The 17102-nt window shown below is 42.0% G+C and overlaps 1 protein-coding gene across 1 annotated transcript; it reads left to right on the top strand.

The window, feature by feature from the left end:
* Positions 1–259: 259 nt before the first annotated feature.
* Positions 260–16347, top strand: LOC114864876 (uncharacterized). The gene is made up of 2 exons (XM_029165874.3): positions 260–12314; positions 12400–16347. Exon 2 carries the CDS (start codon positions 12984–12986, stop codon positions 14331–14333), a length of 1350 nt encoding a protein of 449 aa, XP_029021707.1. The 5' UTR covers positions 260–12314; positions 12400–12983; the 3' UTR covers positions 14334–16347.
* The last annotated feature ends 755 nt before the right edge of the window (positions 16348–17102 follow it).

The following is a 17102-nucleotide window of genomic DNA, read 5'->3' as shown; positions in this document are numbered from 1 at the left end:
AATGTTAAAAAACCAATGCAGAAACACTAAAAAAACCACGGCACTTGCAACTGTGCTCTTAGGGTGTACTGAGCTATTTTAAAGTAGCCTGGCATCAGAACATGACCATTATAACCTGTAATGTTAGAAACCAAAGCAGATATGCTAATGCATCGTTTGGGAGCTTTTCAGGCCATAAAAACACTAGTTTAAACCACGGCAACTGCAACTGTGCTTTTAGGCTGTCTTACAGCAGCTTGGTATCAGAACATGACCATTATACAGTAAGGTGTAATGTTAGAAACCAACGCAGAAAACCTAAAGCATCGTTTTGGAGCATTTCAGGCCAAAAAACACTAGTTTAAACCATGGCAACTGCAACTGTGCTTTTAGGATGTCTGACAGCAGCTTGGCATCAGAACATGACCATTAAACAGTAAGCTGTTTTAAAGAAGCCTGGCATCAGAACATGAACATTATAAGCTGCAATGTTAGAAACCAATGCAGAAACACTAAAACATCGTTTTAGAGCTTTTCAGGCCACAAGAACACTAGTTTAGACCACGGCACTTGCAAATGTGATTTTAGGGTGTATTAGTCTCTCTTACAGTAGCGTGGCATCAGAACACAACCAATATAAGCTGTAATATTAGAAACCAATGCAGAAACACAAAAACATTGTTTTGGAACTTTTCAGGCCATAATAAAACTAGTTTAAAACCACGGCACGTGCAACTATGCTTTTAGGGTGTATTGAGCTGTCTTACAGTGGCTTGGCATCGGAAAATGACCATTATAGGCTGTAATGGTAGAAACCAATGCAGAAACACTAAAACATTGTTTTGGAGCTTTTAAGGCCATAAGAAAACTAGTTTAAACCACGCCACTTGCAACTGTGCTTTTAGAGTGTATTGAGGTGTCTTACAGTAGCTTGGCATCAGAACATGACCATTATAAGCTGTAATGTTCGAAACTTATGCAAAAACACTAAAACATCGTTTTGGAGCGTTTCAGGCCATAAAAAACACTAGTTTAAACCACGGCAACTGCAACTGTGCTTTTAGGATGTATTGAGCTGCCTTACAATAGCTTGGCATCAGACCATTACTATTATAAGCTGTAATGTTAGAAACCAATGCAGAAACACTAAAACCTCGTTTTGGAGCTTCTAAGGCCATAAAAACACTAGTTTAAGCCATGGCACGACCATTATAAGCTGTAATGTTAGAAACCAATGCAGAAACACTAAAACATCGTTTTGGAGCTTCTAAGGCCATAAAAACACTAGTTTAAGCCATGGCACGACCATTATAAGCTGTAATGTTAGAAACAAATGCAGAAACACTAAAACATCGTTTTGGAGCTTCTAAGGCCATAAAAACACTAGTTTAAGCCATGGCACGACCATTATAAGCTGTAATGTTAGAAACCAATGCAGAAACACTAAAACATTGTTTCGTTGCTTTTCAGGCCATAAAAAAAACTAGTTTAAACCACGGCACGTGCAACTGTGCTTTTAGGGTGTATTGAGCTGTCTTACAGTAGCTTGGCATGGCATCAGAACATGACTATTTTAAGCTTTAATGTTAGAAACCAATGCAGAAACACTAAAACATTGCTTTGGAGCTTTTAAGGCCATAAGAACACTAGTTTAAACCACGGCACGACCATTATAAGCTGTAATGTTAGAAACCAATGCAGAAACACTAAAATATCGTTTTGGAGCTTTTCAGGCCATAAGAACACTAGTTTAAACCACAGCACTTGCAACTGTGCTTTTAGGGTGTATTGAGCTGTCTTACAGTAGCTTGGCATCAGAACATGAGTATTATAAGCTGTAATGTAAGAAACCAATGCAGAAACACTAAAATATCGTTTTGGAGCTTTTAAGGCCATATGAACACTAGTTTAAACCACGGCAAGACCAATATAAGCTGTAATGTTAGAAACCAATGCAGAAACATTAAAACGTTGTTTTGGAGCTTTTAAGGCCATAAAAACACTAGTTTAAACCATGGCACGTGCAACTATGCTTTTAGGGTGTATTGAGCTGTCTTACCGTAGCTTGGCATCAGAACATTACTATTATAAGCTGTAATGTAAGAAACCAATGCAGAAACACTAAAACATCGTTTCGGAGATTATCAGGCCATAAAAACACTAGTTTAAACCACGACAACTGCAACTGTGCTTTTAGGATGTATTGAGCTGTCTTACAATAGCTTGGCATCAGACCATTACTATTATAAGCTGTAATGTTAGAAACCAATGCATAAACACTAAAACATCGTTTTGGAGCGTTTTAGGCCATAAAAAAACACTAGTTTAAACCCCGGCACGACCATTATAAGCCGTAATGTTAGAAACCAATGCAGGAACACTAAAACCTCGTTTTGGAGCTTTTCAGGCCACAAGAATACTAGTTTAAACCACGGCACGAATATTATAAGCTGTAATGTTAGAAACCAATGCAGGAACACTAAAACCTCGTTTTGGAGCTTTTCAGGCCACAAGAACACTAGTTTAAACCACGGCACAAATATTAAAAGCTGTAATGTTAGAAACAAATGCAGAAACACTAAAACATCGTTTTGGAGCTTCTAAGGCCATAAAAACACTAGTTTAAGCCATGGCACGACCATTATAAGCTGTAAAGTTAGAAACCAATGCAGAAACACTAAAACATTGTTTCGTAGCTTTTCAGGCCATAAAAAAACTAGTTCAAACCACGGCACGTGCAACTGTGCTTTTAGGGTGTATTGAGCTGTCTTACAGTAGCTTGGCATGGCATCAGAACATGACTATTATAAGCTTTAATGTTAGAAACCAATGCAGAAACACTAAAACATTGTTTTGGAGCTTTTAAGGACATAAGAACACTAGTTTAAACCACGGCACGACCATTATAAGCTGTAACGTTAGAAACCAATGCAGAAACAGTAAAATATCGTTTTGGAGCTTTTCAGGTCATAAGAACACTAGTTTAAACCACAGCACTTGCAACTGTGCTTTTAGGGTGTATTGAGCTGTCTTACAGTAGCTTGGCATGGCATCAGAACATTACTATTATAAGCTTTAATGTTAGAAACCAATGCAGAAACACTAAAACATTGTTTTGGAGCTTATCAGGCCTGAAAAACACTAGTTTGAAGTACGACACGACCTTTATAAGCTGCAATGGTAGAAACCAATGCAGAAACATTAAAGCATCGTTTCGGAGCGTTTCAGGCCATAAAAACACTAGTTTAAACCACGGCAACTGCATCTGTGCTTTTAGGCTGTCTTACAGCAGCTTGGCATCAGAACATGACCATTATACAATAAGCGGTTTTAAAGAAGCCTGGCATCAGAACATGACCATTATAACCTGTAATGTTAGAAACCAATGCAGAAACACTAAAACATAGTTTTGGAGCTTTTCAGGCCATAAAAAAAACTAGTTTAAACCACGGCACGTGCAACTGTGCTTTTAGGGTGTATTGAGCTGTCTTACAGTAGCTTGGCATGGCATCAGAACATGACTATTATAAGCTTTAATGTTAGAAACCAATGCAGAAACACTAAAACATTGCTTTGGAGCTTTTAAGGCCATAAGAACACTAGTTTAAACCACGGCACGACCATTATAAGCTGTAATGTTAGAAACCAATGCAGAAACACTAAAATATCGTTTTGGAGCTTTTCAGGCCATAAGAACACTAGTTTAAACCACAGCACTTGCAACTGTGCTTTTAGGGTGTATTGAGCTGTCTTACAGTAGCTTGGCATCAGAACATGAGTATTATAAGCTGTAATGTAAGAAACCAATGCAGAAACACTAAAATATCGTTTTGGAGCTTTTAAGGCCATATGAACACTAGTTTAAACCACGGCAAGACCAATATAAGCTGTAATGTTAGAAACCAATGCAGAAACATTAAAACGTTGTTTTGGAGCTTTTAAGGCCATAAAAACACTAGTTTAAACCATGGCACGTGCAACTATGCTTTTAGGGTGTATTGAGCTGTCTTACCGTAGCTTGGCATCAGAACATTACTATTATAAGCTGTAATGTAAGAAACCAATGCAGAAACACTAAAACATCGTTTCGGAGATTATCAGGCCATAAAAACACTAGTTTAAACCACGGCAACTGCAACTGTGCTTTTAGGATGTATTGAGCTGTCTTACAATAGCTTGGCATCAGACCATTACTATTATAAGCTGTAATGTTAGAAACCAATGCATAAACACTAAAACATCGTTTTGGAGCGTTTTAGGCCATAAAAAAACACTAGTTTAAACCCCGGCACGACCATTATAAGCCGTAATGTTAGAAACCAATGCAGGAACACTAAAACCTCGTTTTGGAGCTTTTCAGGCCACAAGAATACTAGTTTAAACTAGGCACGAATATTATAAGCTGTAATGTTAGAAACCAATGCAGGAACACTAAAACCTCGTTTTGGAGCTTTTCAGGCCACAAGAACACTAGTTTAAACCACGGCACAAATATTAAAAGCTGTAATGTTAGAAACAAATGCAGAAACACTAAAACATCGTTTTGGAGCTTCTAAGGCCATAAAAACACTAGTTTAAGCCATGGCACGACCATTATAAGCTGTAAAGTTAGAAACCAATGCAGAAACACTAAAACATTGTTTCGTAGCTTTTCAGGCCATAAAAAAACTAGTTCAAACCACGGCACGTGCAACTGTGCTTTTAGGGTGTATTGAGCTGTCTTACAGTAGCTTGGCATGGCATCAGAACATGACTATTATAAGCTTTAATGTTAGAAACCAATGCAGAAACACTAAAACATTGTTTTGGAGCTTTTAAGGACATAAGAACACTAGTTTAAACCACGGCACGACCATTATAAGCTGTAACGTTAGAAACCAATGCAGAAACAGTAAAATATCGTTTTGGAGCTTTTCAGGTCATAAGAACACTAGTTTAAACCACAGCACTTGCAACTGTGCTTTTAGGGTGTATTGAGCTGTCTTACAGTAGCTTGGCATGGCATCAGAACATTACTATTATAAGCTTTAATGTTAGAAACCAATGCAGAAACACTAAAACATTGTTTTGGAGCTTATCAGGCCTGAAAAACACTAGTTTGAAGTACGACACGACCTTTATAAGCTGCAATGGTAGAAACCAATGCAGAAACATTAAAGCATCGTTTCGGAGCGTTTCAGGCCATAAAAACACTAGTTTAAACCACGGCAACTGCATCTGTGCTTTTAGGCTGTCTTACAGCAGCTTGGCATCAGAACATGACCATTATACAATAAGCGGTTTTAAAGAAGCCTGGCATCAGAACATGACCATTATAACCTGTAATGTTAGAAACCAATGCAGAAACACTAAAACATAGTTTTGGAGCTTTTTAGGCCATGAAAACACTAGTTTAAACCACGGCAAAACCATTATAGGCTGTAATGTTAAAAAACCAATGCAGAAACACTAAAAAAACCACGGCACTTGCAACTGTGCTCTTAGGGTGTACTGAGCTGTTTTAAAGTAGCCTGGCATCAGAACATGACTATTATAAGCTTTAATGTTAGAAACCAATGCAGAAACACTAAAACATTGTTTTGGAGCTTTTAAGGCCATAAGAACACTAGTTTAAACCACGGCACGACCATTATAAGCTGTAATGTTAGAAACCAATGCAGAAACACTAAAATAACGTTTTGGAGCTTTTCAGGCCATAAGAACACTAGTTTAAACCACAGCACTTGCAACTGTGCTTTTAGGGTGTATTGAGCTGTCTTACAGTAGCTTGGCATCAGAACATGAGTATTATAAGCTGTAATGTAAGAAACCAATGCAGAAACACTAAAACATCGTTTTGGAGCTTTTAAGGCCATATGAACACTAGTTTAAACCACGGCAAGACCAATATAAGCTGTAATGTTAGAAACCAATGCAGAAACATTAAAACGTTGTTTTGGAGCTTTTAAGGCCATAAAAACACTAGTTTAAACCATGCCACGTGCAACTATGCTTTTAGGGTGTATTGAGCTGTCTTACCGTAGCTTGGCATCAGAACAATACTATTATAACCTGTAATGTTAGAAACCAAAGCAGATATGCTAATGCATCGTTTGGGAGCTTTTCAGGCCATAAAAACACTAGTTTAAACCACAGCAACTGCAACTGTGCTTTTAGGCAGTCTTACAGCAGCTTGGTATCAGAACATGACCATTATACAGTAAGGTGTAATGTTAGAAACCAACGCAGAAAACCTAAAGCATCGTTTCGGAGCATTTCAGGCCAAAAAACACTAGTTTAAACCATGGCAACTGCAACTGTGCTTTTATGATGTCTGACAGCAGCTTGGCATCAGAACATGACCATTAAACAGTAAGCTGTTTTAAAGAAGCCTGGCATCAGAACATGAACAATATAAGCTGTAATGTTAAAAACCAATGCAGAAACACTAAAACATCGTTTTAGAGCTTTTCAGGTCACAAGAACACTAGTTTAGACCACGGCACTTGCAAATGTGATTTTAGGGTGTATTAGTCTCTCTTACAGTAGTGTGGCATCAGAACACAACCAATATAAGCTGTAATATTAGAAACCAATGCAGAAACACAAAAACATTGTTTTGGAACTTTTCAGGCCATAATAAAACTAGTTTAAACCACGGCACGTGCAACTATGCTTTTAGGGTGTATTGAGCTGTCTTACAGTGGCTTGGCATCGGAAAATGACCATTATAGGCTGTAATGGTAGAAACCAATGCAGAAACACTAAAACATTGTTTTGGAGCTTTTAAGGCCATAAGAAAACTAGTTTAAACCACGCAACTTGCAACTGTGCTTTTAGGGTGTATTGAGGTGTCTTACAGTAGCTTGGCATCAGAACATGACCATTATAAGCTGTAATGTTCGAAACTTATGCAAAAACACTAAAACATCGTTTTGGAGCGTTTCAGGCCATAAAAAACACTAGTTTAAACCACGGCAACTGCAACTGTGCTTTTAGGATGTATTGAGCTGCCTTACAATAGCTTGGCATCAGACCATTACTATTATAAGCTGTAATGTTAGAAACCAATGCAGAAACACTAAAACCTCGTTTTGGAGCTTCTACGGCCATAAAAACACTAGTTTAAGCCATGGCACGACCATTATAAGCTGTAATGTTAGAAACCAATGCAGAAACACTAAAACATCGTTTTGGAGCTTCTAAGGCCATAAAAACACTAGTTTAAGCCATGACACGACCATTATAAGCTGTAATGTTAGAAACAAATGCAGAAACACTAAAACATCGTTTTGGAGCTTCTAAGGCCATAAAAACACTAGTTTAAGCCATGGCACGACCATTATAAGCTGTAATGTTAGAAACCAATGCAGAAACACTAAAACATTGTTTCGTAGCTTTTCAGGCCATAAAAAAACTAGTTTAAACCACGGCACGTGCAACTGTGCTTTTACGGTGTATTGAGCTGTCTTACAGTAGCTTGGCATGGCATCAGAACATGACTATTATAAGCTTTAATGTTAAAAACCAATGCAGAAACACTAAAACATTGTTTTGGAGCTTTGAAGGCCATAAGAACACTAGTTTAAACCACGGCACGACCATTATAAGCTGTAATGTTAGAAACCAATGCAGAAACACTAAAATAACGTTTTGGAGCTTTTCAGGCCATAAAAACACTAGTTTAAACCACAGCACTTGCAACTGTGCTTTTAGGGTGTATTGAGCTGTCTTACAGTAGCTTGGCATCAGAACATGAGTATTATAAGCTGTAATGTAAGAAACCAATGCAGAAACACTAAAACATCGTTTTGGAGCTTTTAAGGCCATATGAACACTAGTTTAAACCACGGCAAGACCAATATAAGCTGTAATGTTAGAAACCAATGCAGAAACATTAAAACGTTGTTTTGGAGCTTTTAAGGCCATAAAAACACTAGTTTAAACCATGGCACGTGCAACTATGCTTTTAGGGTGTATTGAGCTGTCTTACCGTAGCTTGGCATCAGAACATTACTATTATAAGCTGTAATGTAAGAAACCAATGCAGAAACACTAAAACATCGTTTTGGAGCTCTTAAGGCAATAAAAACACTAGTTTAAACCATGGCACTTGCAACTGTGCTTGTAGGGTATATTGAGCTGTCTTACAGTAGTTTGGCATCAGAACATTACTTTTATAAGCTGTAATGTTAGAAACCAATGCAGAAACACTGAAACATCGTTTTGGAGCTTTTGAGGCCATAAAAACACTAGTTTAAACCACGGCATTTGCAACTGTGCTTTTAGGGTGTATTGAGCTCTCTTACAATAGCTGGGCATCAAAACATTACTCTTATAAGCTGTAATGTTAGAAACCAATGCAGAAACACCAAAATATCATTTTGGAGCTTCTAAGGCCATAAAAACATTAGTTTAAACCACAACACGACCATTATAAGCTGTAATGTTAGAAACCAATGCAGAAACACTAAAACATTGTTTCGTAGCTTTTCAGGCCATAAAAAACTAGTTTAAACCACGGCACGTGCAACTGTGCTTTTAGGGTGTATTGAGCTGTCTTACAGTAGCTTGGCATGGCATCAGAACATGACTATTATAAGCTTTAATGTTAGAAACCAATGCAGAAACACTAAAACATTGTTTTGGAGCTTTTAAGGCCATAAGAACACTAGTTTAAACCACGGCACGACCATTATAAGCTGTAATGTAAGAAACCAATGCAGAAACACTAAAACATCGTTTTGGAGCTTTTAAGCCAATAAAAACACTAGTTTAAACCATGGCACTTGCAACTGTGCTTGTAGGGTATATTGAGCTAGCTGTCTTACAGTAGTTTGGCATCAGAACATTACTATTATAAGCTGTAATGTTAGAAACCAATGCAGAAACACTAAAACATCGTTTTGGAGCTTTTGAGGCCATAAAAACACTAGTTTAAACCACGGCATTTGCAACTGTGCTTTTAGGGGGTATTGAGCTCTCTTACAATAGCTTGGCATCAAAACATTACTCTTATAAGCTGTAATGTTAGAAACCAATGCAGAAACACCAAAATATCATTTTGGAGCTTCTAAGGCCATAAAAACATTAGTTTAAACCTTGACACGACCATTATAAGCTGTAATGTTACAAACCAATGCAGAAACACTAAAACATTGTTTTGGAGCTTTTCAGGCCAAAGGAAAAATAGTTTAACACTAGAACTACTAAAGGACGTACACCTTTACATATACCCCTACTCACAGCTGGGTTTTCATTTGTCCGGTACGCTCCAGCTGGCACCCTGCCAAGAGCCGCTTTTGTTACGTAAAGAGGGCCATCACTGACGCACTCTGTGGGGTGCGACGCATGGGCTCGCTGACTGCTGCTGCCTGCGAGGTAGAGCAGGCAGCAGCAGTTCCTACTCATTTTCCTATGAGTCTATGAGTGACATCCACTGCTACAATGTTCCACCGCTATGTGCTTGGATTTACAACGTGAAAGGACGAGTATCATTGTTGCAGTCTCACCGAAGGAAGCAATAAAAACATCAACAATACAATAAGACAGTTTTGCTGCTTTGCTTATTTACAAAAATAAATAAATAAAGTTAACACATTATTGCACTGTAACTTTTCCAAAAATTACAGAAAAGACGACAGTACACCGCTCACCCATCTAGTTTTAACATATGTGCAATTAAAAATATATTATAAACCAAAAAACGCTTGAAAGCGTTTCGGTTTTATATTCCGTTTATTTCGTTATTTCCCCTTTCACCTGTACCACATAATAAGTCACTGCAGAGCTACAGCCATGTTTCACCAGCCGCTTTCAGCAGTGAGTCATAGACGGACGTTGTTCTGCCCGCTTTCATGTAGACACGGAACGCTTCAAAGTTTTTTCAAACGTAGATTTTGTTAATTTCGTTATTCACATACAACATGCAAATGCTAAAAATTACAGAAAAGATAACAGTACACCCATCAAGTTTGGTTGAACAGAAAATGCTTGAAAGCGTTTCTGTTTTATATTACGTTTATTTCGTTATTACTCATTTCACCTGTACCACATACAGTCATTGCAGTACTTCAGCCGTGTTCTTACAAAGTTAACCAGCTGTTTATTTCGTTATTCCCTCTTTCATGTCCGTCTGGTGAATGAAAGTGGGCGGGGCCATCCACGTCCCAGAGTAGGAACACTGGGGGGAAGGGGAAACACGCATCAACACGCAGGACAAAGATCTGCGTTTCTCTGCCTGCTACAGCCTCGGCTGCGTTGGGTTGTTAATTTCACCTGTACCATATGAAATGTGTTCCTATGAAGTCGCTTTCAGAATCAGAATCGTTTTTATTCCCCAGGTTTGAACAGGGAAAACATTATTTTTATTTACAAAAAAAAATCCCATACGGTTTGCACTGTAACGTCACTAAGAATTAGGAAAAAAGACAGTACACCCATCTAGTTTTAACAAATGTGCAATAAAAAATTTAAACAGAAAACGCTTAAAAGCGTTTCTGTTTTATATTTCCGTTTCTTTCATTATTTTCCATTTCACCTGTACCACATAAAGTCATTGCAGAGCTACAGCCATGTTCCCAAGAGGTTCACCAGCCCCTTTCAGCGGTGACACACGCATGGACGTTGTTCTGCCCGCTTTCATATAAGAGATTATATAGCCCACTTTCCATCAACTCTGGTTTTGACAGCTCTAGGTCAAAGGTCACTTGATCTTTTCACCCGTGAACTTGCCATGTCAAAGGTCACTTGATCTTTAATCCCGAGTGTCAGAGTGCACTTGATCTTTAACCCTGAGTGTCAGAGTGCGCTTGATCTTTAACCCCGAGTGTCAGAGTGCACATGATCTTTAACCCCGAAAGTCAAAGTGTACCTGTTCTGTTATGTATGCAGATATATTATATATGTGAGCCACCGGTGCTTTCTGTGTATCCTCCTTTAGGCTGTGCTCTCTGTATCACTGGGGTCTCGCATTCCTCTGCGTGTGTATTTGAGTTCACAGGCCTGCGGTGGCCTGGTATCCTTCTACAGTCCTCCTTCCCCCGTCTGGATTTATGCGTCAAGTAATATTAGTGTGCTGCTGGTGTACAACAACAACATCTGCAACTTGCAAAGCATATACCCTTGCATCGTTGATAGTCCTCTGCGTTGTTGGTCAGAGGAGTCCTCTCGGTCTGCAGTCATACGGCATTTTTGGCACACACACACACACACACACACACACACACACACACACACACACACACGCACACGCTGTAATAGGGGGGAAAAAATCATTCAACTCAACTCAACAAACAAACTCTCACCCCCCTTAAGGTTCTGTTGCACATTAAGCGTCGACATTTAATGTTGTTTTTGACCGTCCGATTATTTATGGTCCGCGTCTGCTTTTTACCCTATCTGATCCCACAACCCCTAAAGTCATAAAGCTAATGCATCACGTCTTTGAAACTCGGTGTCCTATCCCTTCTGATAGCATGGCACCCCCGACGCACGAGTGAGAATGTAAACATCTTCCCCCCCTGGTGCAATAAGGCGATTCCACCAGGCGCGGGGAGAATGTTTAACGGTAGTTGATTTGTTATGCGAAACAAGAGGTGTGAGGGTGTCCCCAGGGGTCATTCAAGAGTCACACACTTTCTAGTAGTATTTAGAGCGTATATAGGCTAATCTATAACATAATATGATGACGATGATACGAATTACTGTTTTAACATCGCAGGATTATCCTGAGGAATCCTCCTTGACAAGACAGTATAAAGGTGGAGAGGGCCTGAGCAGGAGGGGGGTCGGGGTGTTGTAAAACCATTTGATCAGTTTCTGGGTGACTTTTATGGAGAAACCTGGTATAAATATAGGCGGAGTTGAAGTGTCAGAAACAACCCGAACCCAGGCCTTCACGCTAGATCTTTGTTGGAAGTTGAAGCAGCGGTATGATTCGAGGTAAAGCTCCGGCGACTCTCATTTCTTTGATTCTCCTGAAAATATGCCAACAAATTTCGTCCGCGTCAGCTCCTGCATCTCACGCCGCCCGCGGGGCTCGTCTGCCAGAGAGCGCTTGACTCCGTAGGTATGACCTCTTTTGCAAAATCAACTATTATTAGACTTTAGAACGCTTTGTAACAGTTTTCTTTTTATGGCAGATCGCCTTGCGCTACAGCGTTGCCAGAGCCAAGAATTCCAACTGCAGTATAGGCGCCAGGCGGCTCAACAAGCATTCAACGCCTTCCCGACCGGAGAGGCCCTTAGATTCGTCGGTCAGTTATTACATAATATGAGCCGATCAACATATTTTTTCTAAAAAAAAAAAGACGCTGAGATCCATCAGGCGCCACGGACCGATCACAGTCTCGACGGTGAGTACGGATATTGTGAAGCATGATTATATCGTTTTTATTCCGCTGGTTCTGTTGAAATAAACTCTCCTTTTTATTCACGCAGTATCAGACGACGCGCTTCTGGAGGTGTCACCGGACCCCGGAGAGTATGACTTTCCTAGTTGGGGTGATGAGTATGTTTCTGATTTTGATCGATTAGAACAGTCTGTAAACCGCTTCATTGAAAGACTGCAAAATTCCAGCCAGAGAAATAATGAACTCCCGTCAGAGGAGGGCGCACCCGAGTGCGGAGACAATGACGATGCTATGGAAGGAGCTCCTCCGAGCAGAGACGGCAACCTGGAAGCACCCCCCGACGGCCCCCAACGCGCGGCGCAGAGGGGAAGCGGGCCCTCTGATGAAACCAGGATTGTAACCAGAAACAGTTTCAATAACTTTGAAATAAGACTATTGCTTAATATCGGGCAGGCGGACGAGGTTGATTACGGACACTTCTCCGGGACTGTTATGGGGAATGTTGCCGAGATGGTGCAGCAGGCTTTAAATCAGACTCAACAAGGCGACGTTATCCAGCTCGAGCTCAGGGGGGACATGCTGTAATCACAAGCGGCCGCTGTTGTGTCAGTCGCGGACGGCGTGGATTTTTCCCAATTTCAGGACTTGCTGGACGGCGCTGTTCAGTCCAATATGGAAGTGTTGACGGACGGCAGCTTGGAGCTGGTGATTCAGGTGGTGTGCAACCCCCGAGGGGGTGGTAAAAGGCTGTTGGCAAAGACCCTAGACTGCGAAATTGTTCAAAAGAAGCAGAGGTTCATGTACATTGTCAACAATCGGAATAATGAGCTCTGTTTTGCCATCAACCTGGCGCATCTGCTCTATCCAGGAATCACAGACGCCGAGGCTGAAAGGAGGGGGAGCGATCTTCAGCAACGGGCAGGTTTAACAGCGCAGACGCTGGAGTGTTTCACGAACATGGAGAAGTTTGAAGAGCTTGTTCAGTGTCGGATTGTAATCTTTTACAGAACAGATTTGAAGCGCCTCAACACGTTTCACACTGCAAAGCAGCGGTCTGGTAACCCTTTATACATGTTTCTTTTCAAGAATCATTATTACGGTCTAAAGAACGCCTGTGCTTTCATAGGAAAAAAATACTTGTGCAGTCATTGCAACACCGGTTATGATGGGTTGCTGAATCATAAATGCGAGGGGCGTTTTAACGTGTGTCTTGATGCCGCCTGCGCGGCCACGCGTACAGCAGCTGGTGGGGGCGTAGTGTGTGAATATTGCAACTGTTGGTGTGCTTCGGCCTTTTGTCTTGCAAAACACAGGGAGAAGGTGTGGCGCCCTGTGGCTCAGAAGCACGCGAGCATTTGTGACATGCACAAGAAATGTCACCGCTGCGGGCTCTTGTATTACGTCTTACTGATTAAAATATCAAAGCCGCACGAATGCCCGGACGTTAAATGCTGCATCTGTGGCGGGGTCAAATATGCATGGGCGACCGAGCGATTGTTTTATGACTTTGAGACGTATCCTGTTGAGAATGGCACGCACGTGCCCTTTTACGTCTGCGTGATGAGGAGCAATAATAGCTGCCCGTGTTACGGGCCCGACTGCGCCGTAAAGCTTCTCAGGCGCTACAGGGCTAAAAAGTACAAAGATTCAGTATTTTTGGCTCACAATTCGAAAGGTTTTGACGGGCATATTCTTTTGAGCGCCATGGTGTCGCTGGGGATTAGCCCTCACGTTGTAATGCAGGGGTCTAAACTGGTATTGTTCACAAAGCCTCATTATAATCTCAAATTTATAGATTCCATGAGCTTTCTACCTTTCCCTCTGGCCTCCCTGCCAAAAGCTCTGGGCTTTGAGGATGCTGAAAAGGGTCACTTCCCTCACAAGTTCAGCTCTAAGGAGAATCTGATTTATGTCGGCCCATACCCAGCTCCTGAATATTATGGTTGTCAGCAAATGACTCCAAAGAAACGCGAAAACGGAATTCATGGCGTGGTACACCCTAGTTTCCGGCGGGACGTTTAATTTTAAAGCGGAGGCAAAGCGCTACTGCCAAAATGACACAGAGATTCTCATGAAAGCGTGCTTTGCATTTAGAGAGTGTTTTGTGAACGAGATGGCTCTAGACCCCTTCAAGCGAGCAACCATCGCCTCTGCGTGTATGTTTGTTTTCAGAACATGTTTTCTTAAAGAAAACACTCTTGCCATTCCCTGTCCGTACGACTACAAGTATAGCTGCAAGCGCTTCTCAAACGCCTGTGTGCAGTGGTTAGAATGGGTGATGTTCAGAGACGGAGTGTTTATCTAGCACGCTCCAAACGGAGGTGAATGGAGCTTTGGACGCTTGCGGGTGGACGGCTATTGTGAGTCAGGCGGGGTGAAGGTCGTGTATGAATTTCTGGGCTGCTTCTACCACGGCTGCTTGGAGTGTTTCACAGGTAGCCGCGTTCTCGCTTTAACGGGGAAAACTTTTTAAAGAATGCACGTTGAGACGCAGGAGAGATTGACAGAGTTGAGGTCAGAGTACGGACTCCGTGTGATTACCATGAAGGAGCACAACTGGGATCTGCTGAAAAAGTCGCACCAGGGTGTGAAAGCGTTCCTACAAGCCTACAAGGCCCCTGAGCCTCTAGCCCCACACGATGCTCTGTACGGGGGGTGCACATGCCCCGTGACGTTGAGATACTCTGCGGGAGAAGATGAGGTCGTGAGATACCTTGATTTTACATCCCTGTATCCTTACGTCAACTACACGTGTCCTTATCCTCTGGGACCGTCCAGGACCGTCAGGACGGCCCCTGTGACCACAGCAACGCGGAGCGCGCTCTGAAAGGAGTCTGGCCTTTCCCCGAGATTCTGAAAGCGCTGGAGAACGGATACAGAGTATGGAGGTCATAGAAGTGTGGCATTTCAAAGAGCAGAGTACCTCTCTTTAAAGAATACATCTCAACCTTTCTCAAGGGGAAGCAGGAAGCCAGTGTTTATCCTGGGGATGCTACGGATGCGGAGAGCAGGCAAAAATACATCGATGACTATGCCAAAAATCAGGGGATCGTCCTGGATCCGGCAAATATTGTGTTAAACCCGGCTAAAAGACAAGTAGCAAAATTATGCCTAAACAGTTTTTGGGGGAAGCTGAGTCAGAGCTGTAATTTGGTTCAGACGGAAATAGTGGAAAGGCCCGAATATTTTTTCAGGCTGCTGTTTTCAGGAGAAAGGGAGGTAAAGTATTTTACTTTTCTAAATGACAGGGTGGCGTTGATTCAACACTGCAGCAGCGAGCGGGTCGTAGCTCGTCCCAATCGGTCAGACAACGTATTTGTCGTGGCTTTGACCACTTGTTACACCCGGCTGAAATTGTACAGCTGCCTGGAGCGGCTTGAGAGGCGCGTTCTGTATTATGACACCAATAGCGTAATCTACTCTTCAAAACCCGGCGAAGCCGAGCTCCCGCTGGGTAATTACCTGGGTGATTTGACGGATGAGCTAAAGTCTGACTCTATTAAAGAATTTGTCTCCGCAGGACCTAAAAGCTACGGGTATCAGACGCAAGGAGGCAGAGTGACGGTTAAAGTCAAGGGCATCACACAGACGACAGAGTGTTGTAAGAGCATAAATTTTGACTCTGTTAAAAACCTGGTGGAGAACTATATTGAAACGAGCGAGAGCGGGATCCTGACGGCTCCTCAATACAACATTGTCGCGACAAAAAGAGCTTTGACTTAAAAAACGTCTCGGTCGACAAGAAATTCAGAGTGGTGTTTGACAAGCGCCGACTGCTTCCCGGAGGGTCCAGCGACCCTTTTGGCTATTAGGGCCATGCAGGAGGTGGAAGAGGGATTTGTCCCGGGCCTGAAAGCCCCGTTCTCCTGCCTTATAGCGGGCCCTAGTGGCGCTGGTAAAACGTTTTTTGTGAAAAGTTTTTTGGAGAATTGTAAACATGTAACCGATAATGTGCCTGATAACATTGTGTGGATATATATGTCTTTTCAACCCATGTATGACGAATTGCGGAGGATGAATAAAGGAATAAAATTTAGGAAGGACTGCCTGATTCTTCGACGACGAGACGCTGTTTCCGCGAGGGCAGAGTCATTTAATCATTTTGGACGATGTGTTGTTTCAAGCTCTGGAGTACCCTGAAGTGGTTAAAATCTTTACCCAATACAGACATAATCGAAACATGTCCGTCATGTTTTTAACTCAAAATGTTTTTCAAAAGGGTAAACACGGGCGAACGCTGAGTCTAAACAGCACGCACATTATTTTATTTAAAAATCCCCGCGATAAACTGCAAACGGCGATGCTGGCTCAGCAGATATTTCCAGGGCAGAAGGCGTATTTTATGGAAATTTTTGAAGACGCCACCAGGCAGCCGCACGGGTATTTACTGGTTGACCTGACGGCCGGCTGCCCAGACGAGTTCAGGCTGAGGACGGGTGTGCTGCCACACGAGCGCGCCTGTGTCTATCTACCCTCAAGAAAACGTCATGTCTGAACGTATCAGGCGAAATTTACCGCTCCTGAAAGTACTGGTTTCCAGCCCACCGAGGCAGCGCCGCGCGCCAATAGCGCGTTAAAACCATCTGCGAGCTAGCGTTTAACCTCCTCAAAGGCAACATCGCGCTGTCCAGCAATCAGTACAACAAGCTGAAGCAACAGCGACGCAGCCTCCGAATCCTGGCCGATAAACGCACCGCTTTAGCAAAAAAGAGAGCGCTTATTCAAAAAGGTGGGTTTCTGTTTCCGCTGCTCACGGTCGCGCTACCGACCCTGGGTCAGTTGGTGAGCGGC

This window comes from Betta splendens, chromosome 10 (genome assembly GCF_900634795.4).
Source record: "Betta splendens chromosome 10, fBetSpl5.4, whole genome shotgun sequence".
Classification (NCBI taxonomy): domain Eukaryota; kingdom Metazoa; phylum Chordata; class Actinopteri; order Anabantiformes; family Osphronemidae; genus Betta; species Betta splendens.
Note: the sequence above shows the minus strand (reverse complement) of the source record. Positions and strands in the feature narration are given on the sequence as shown.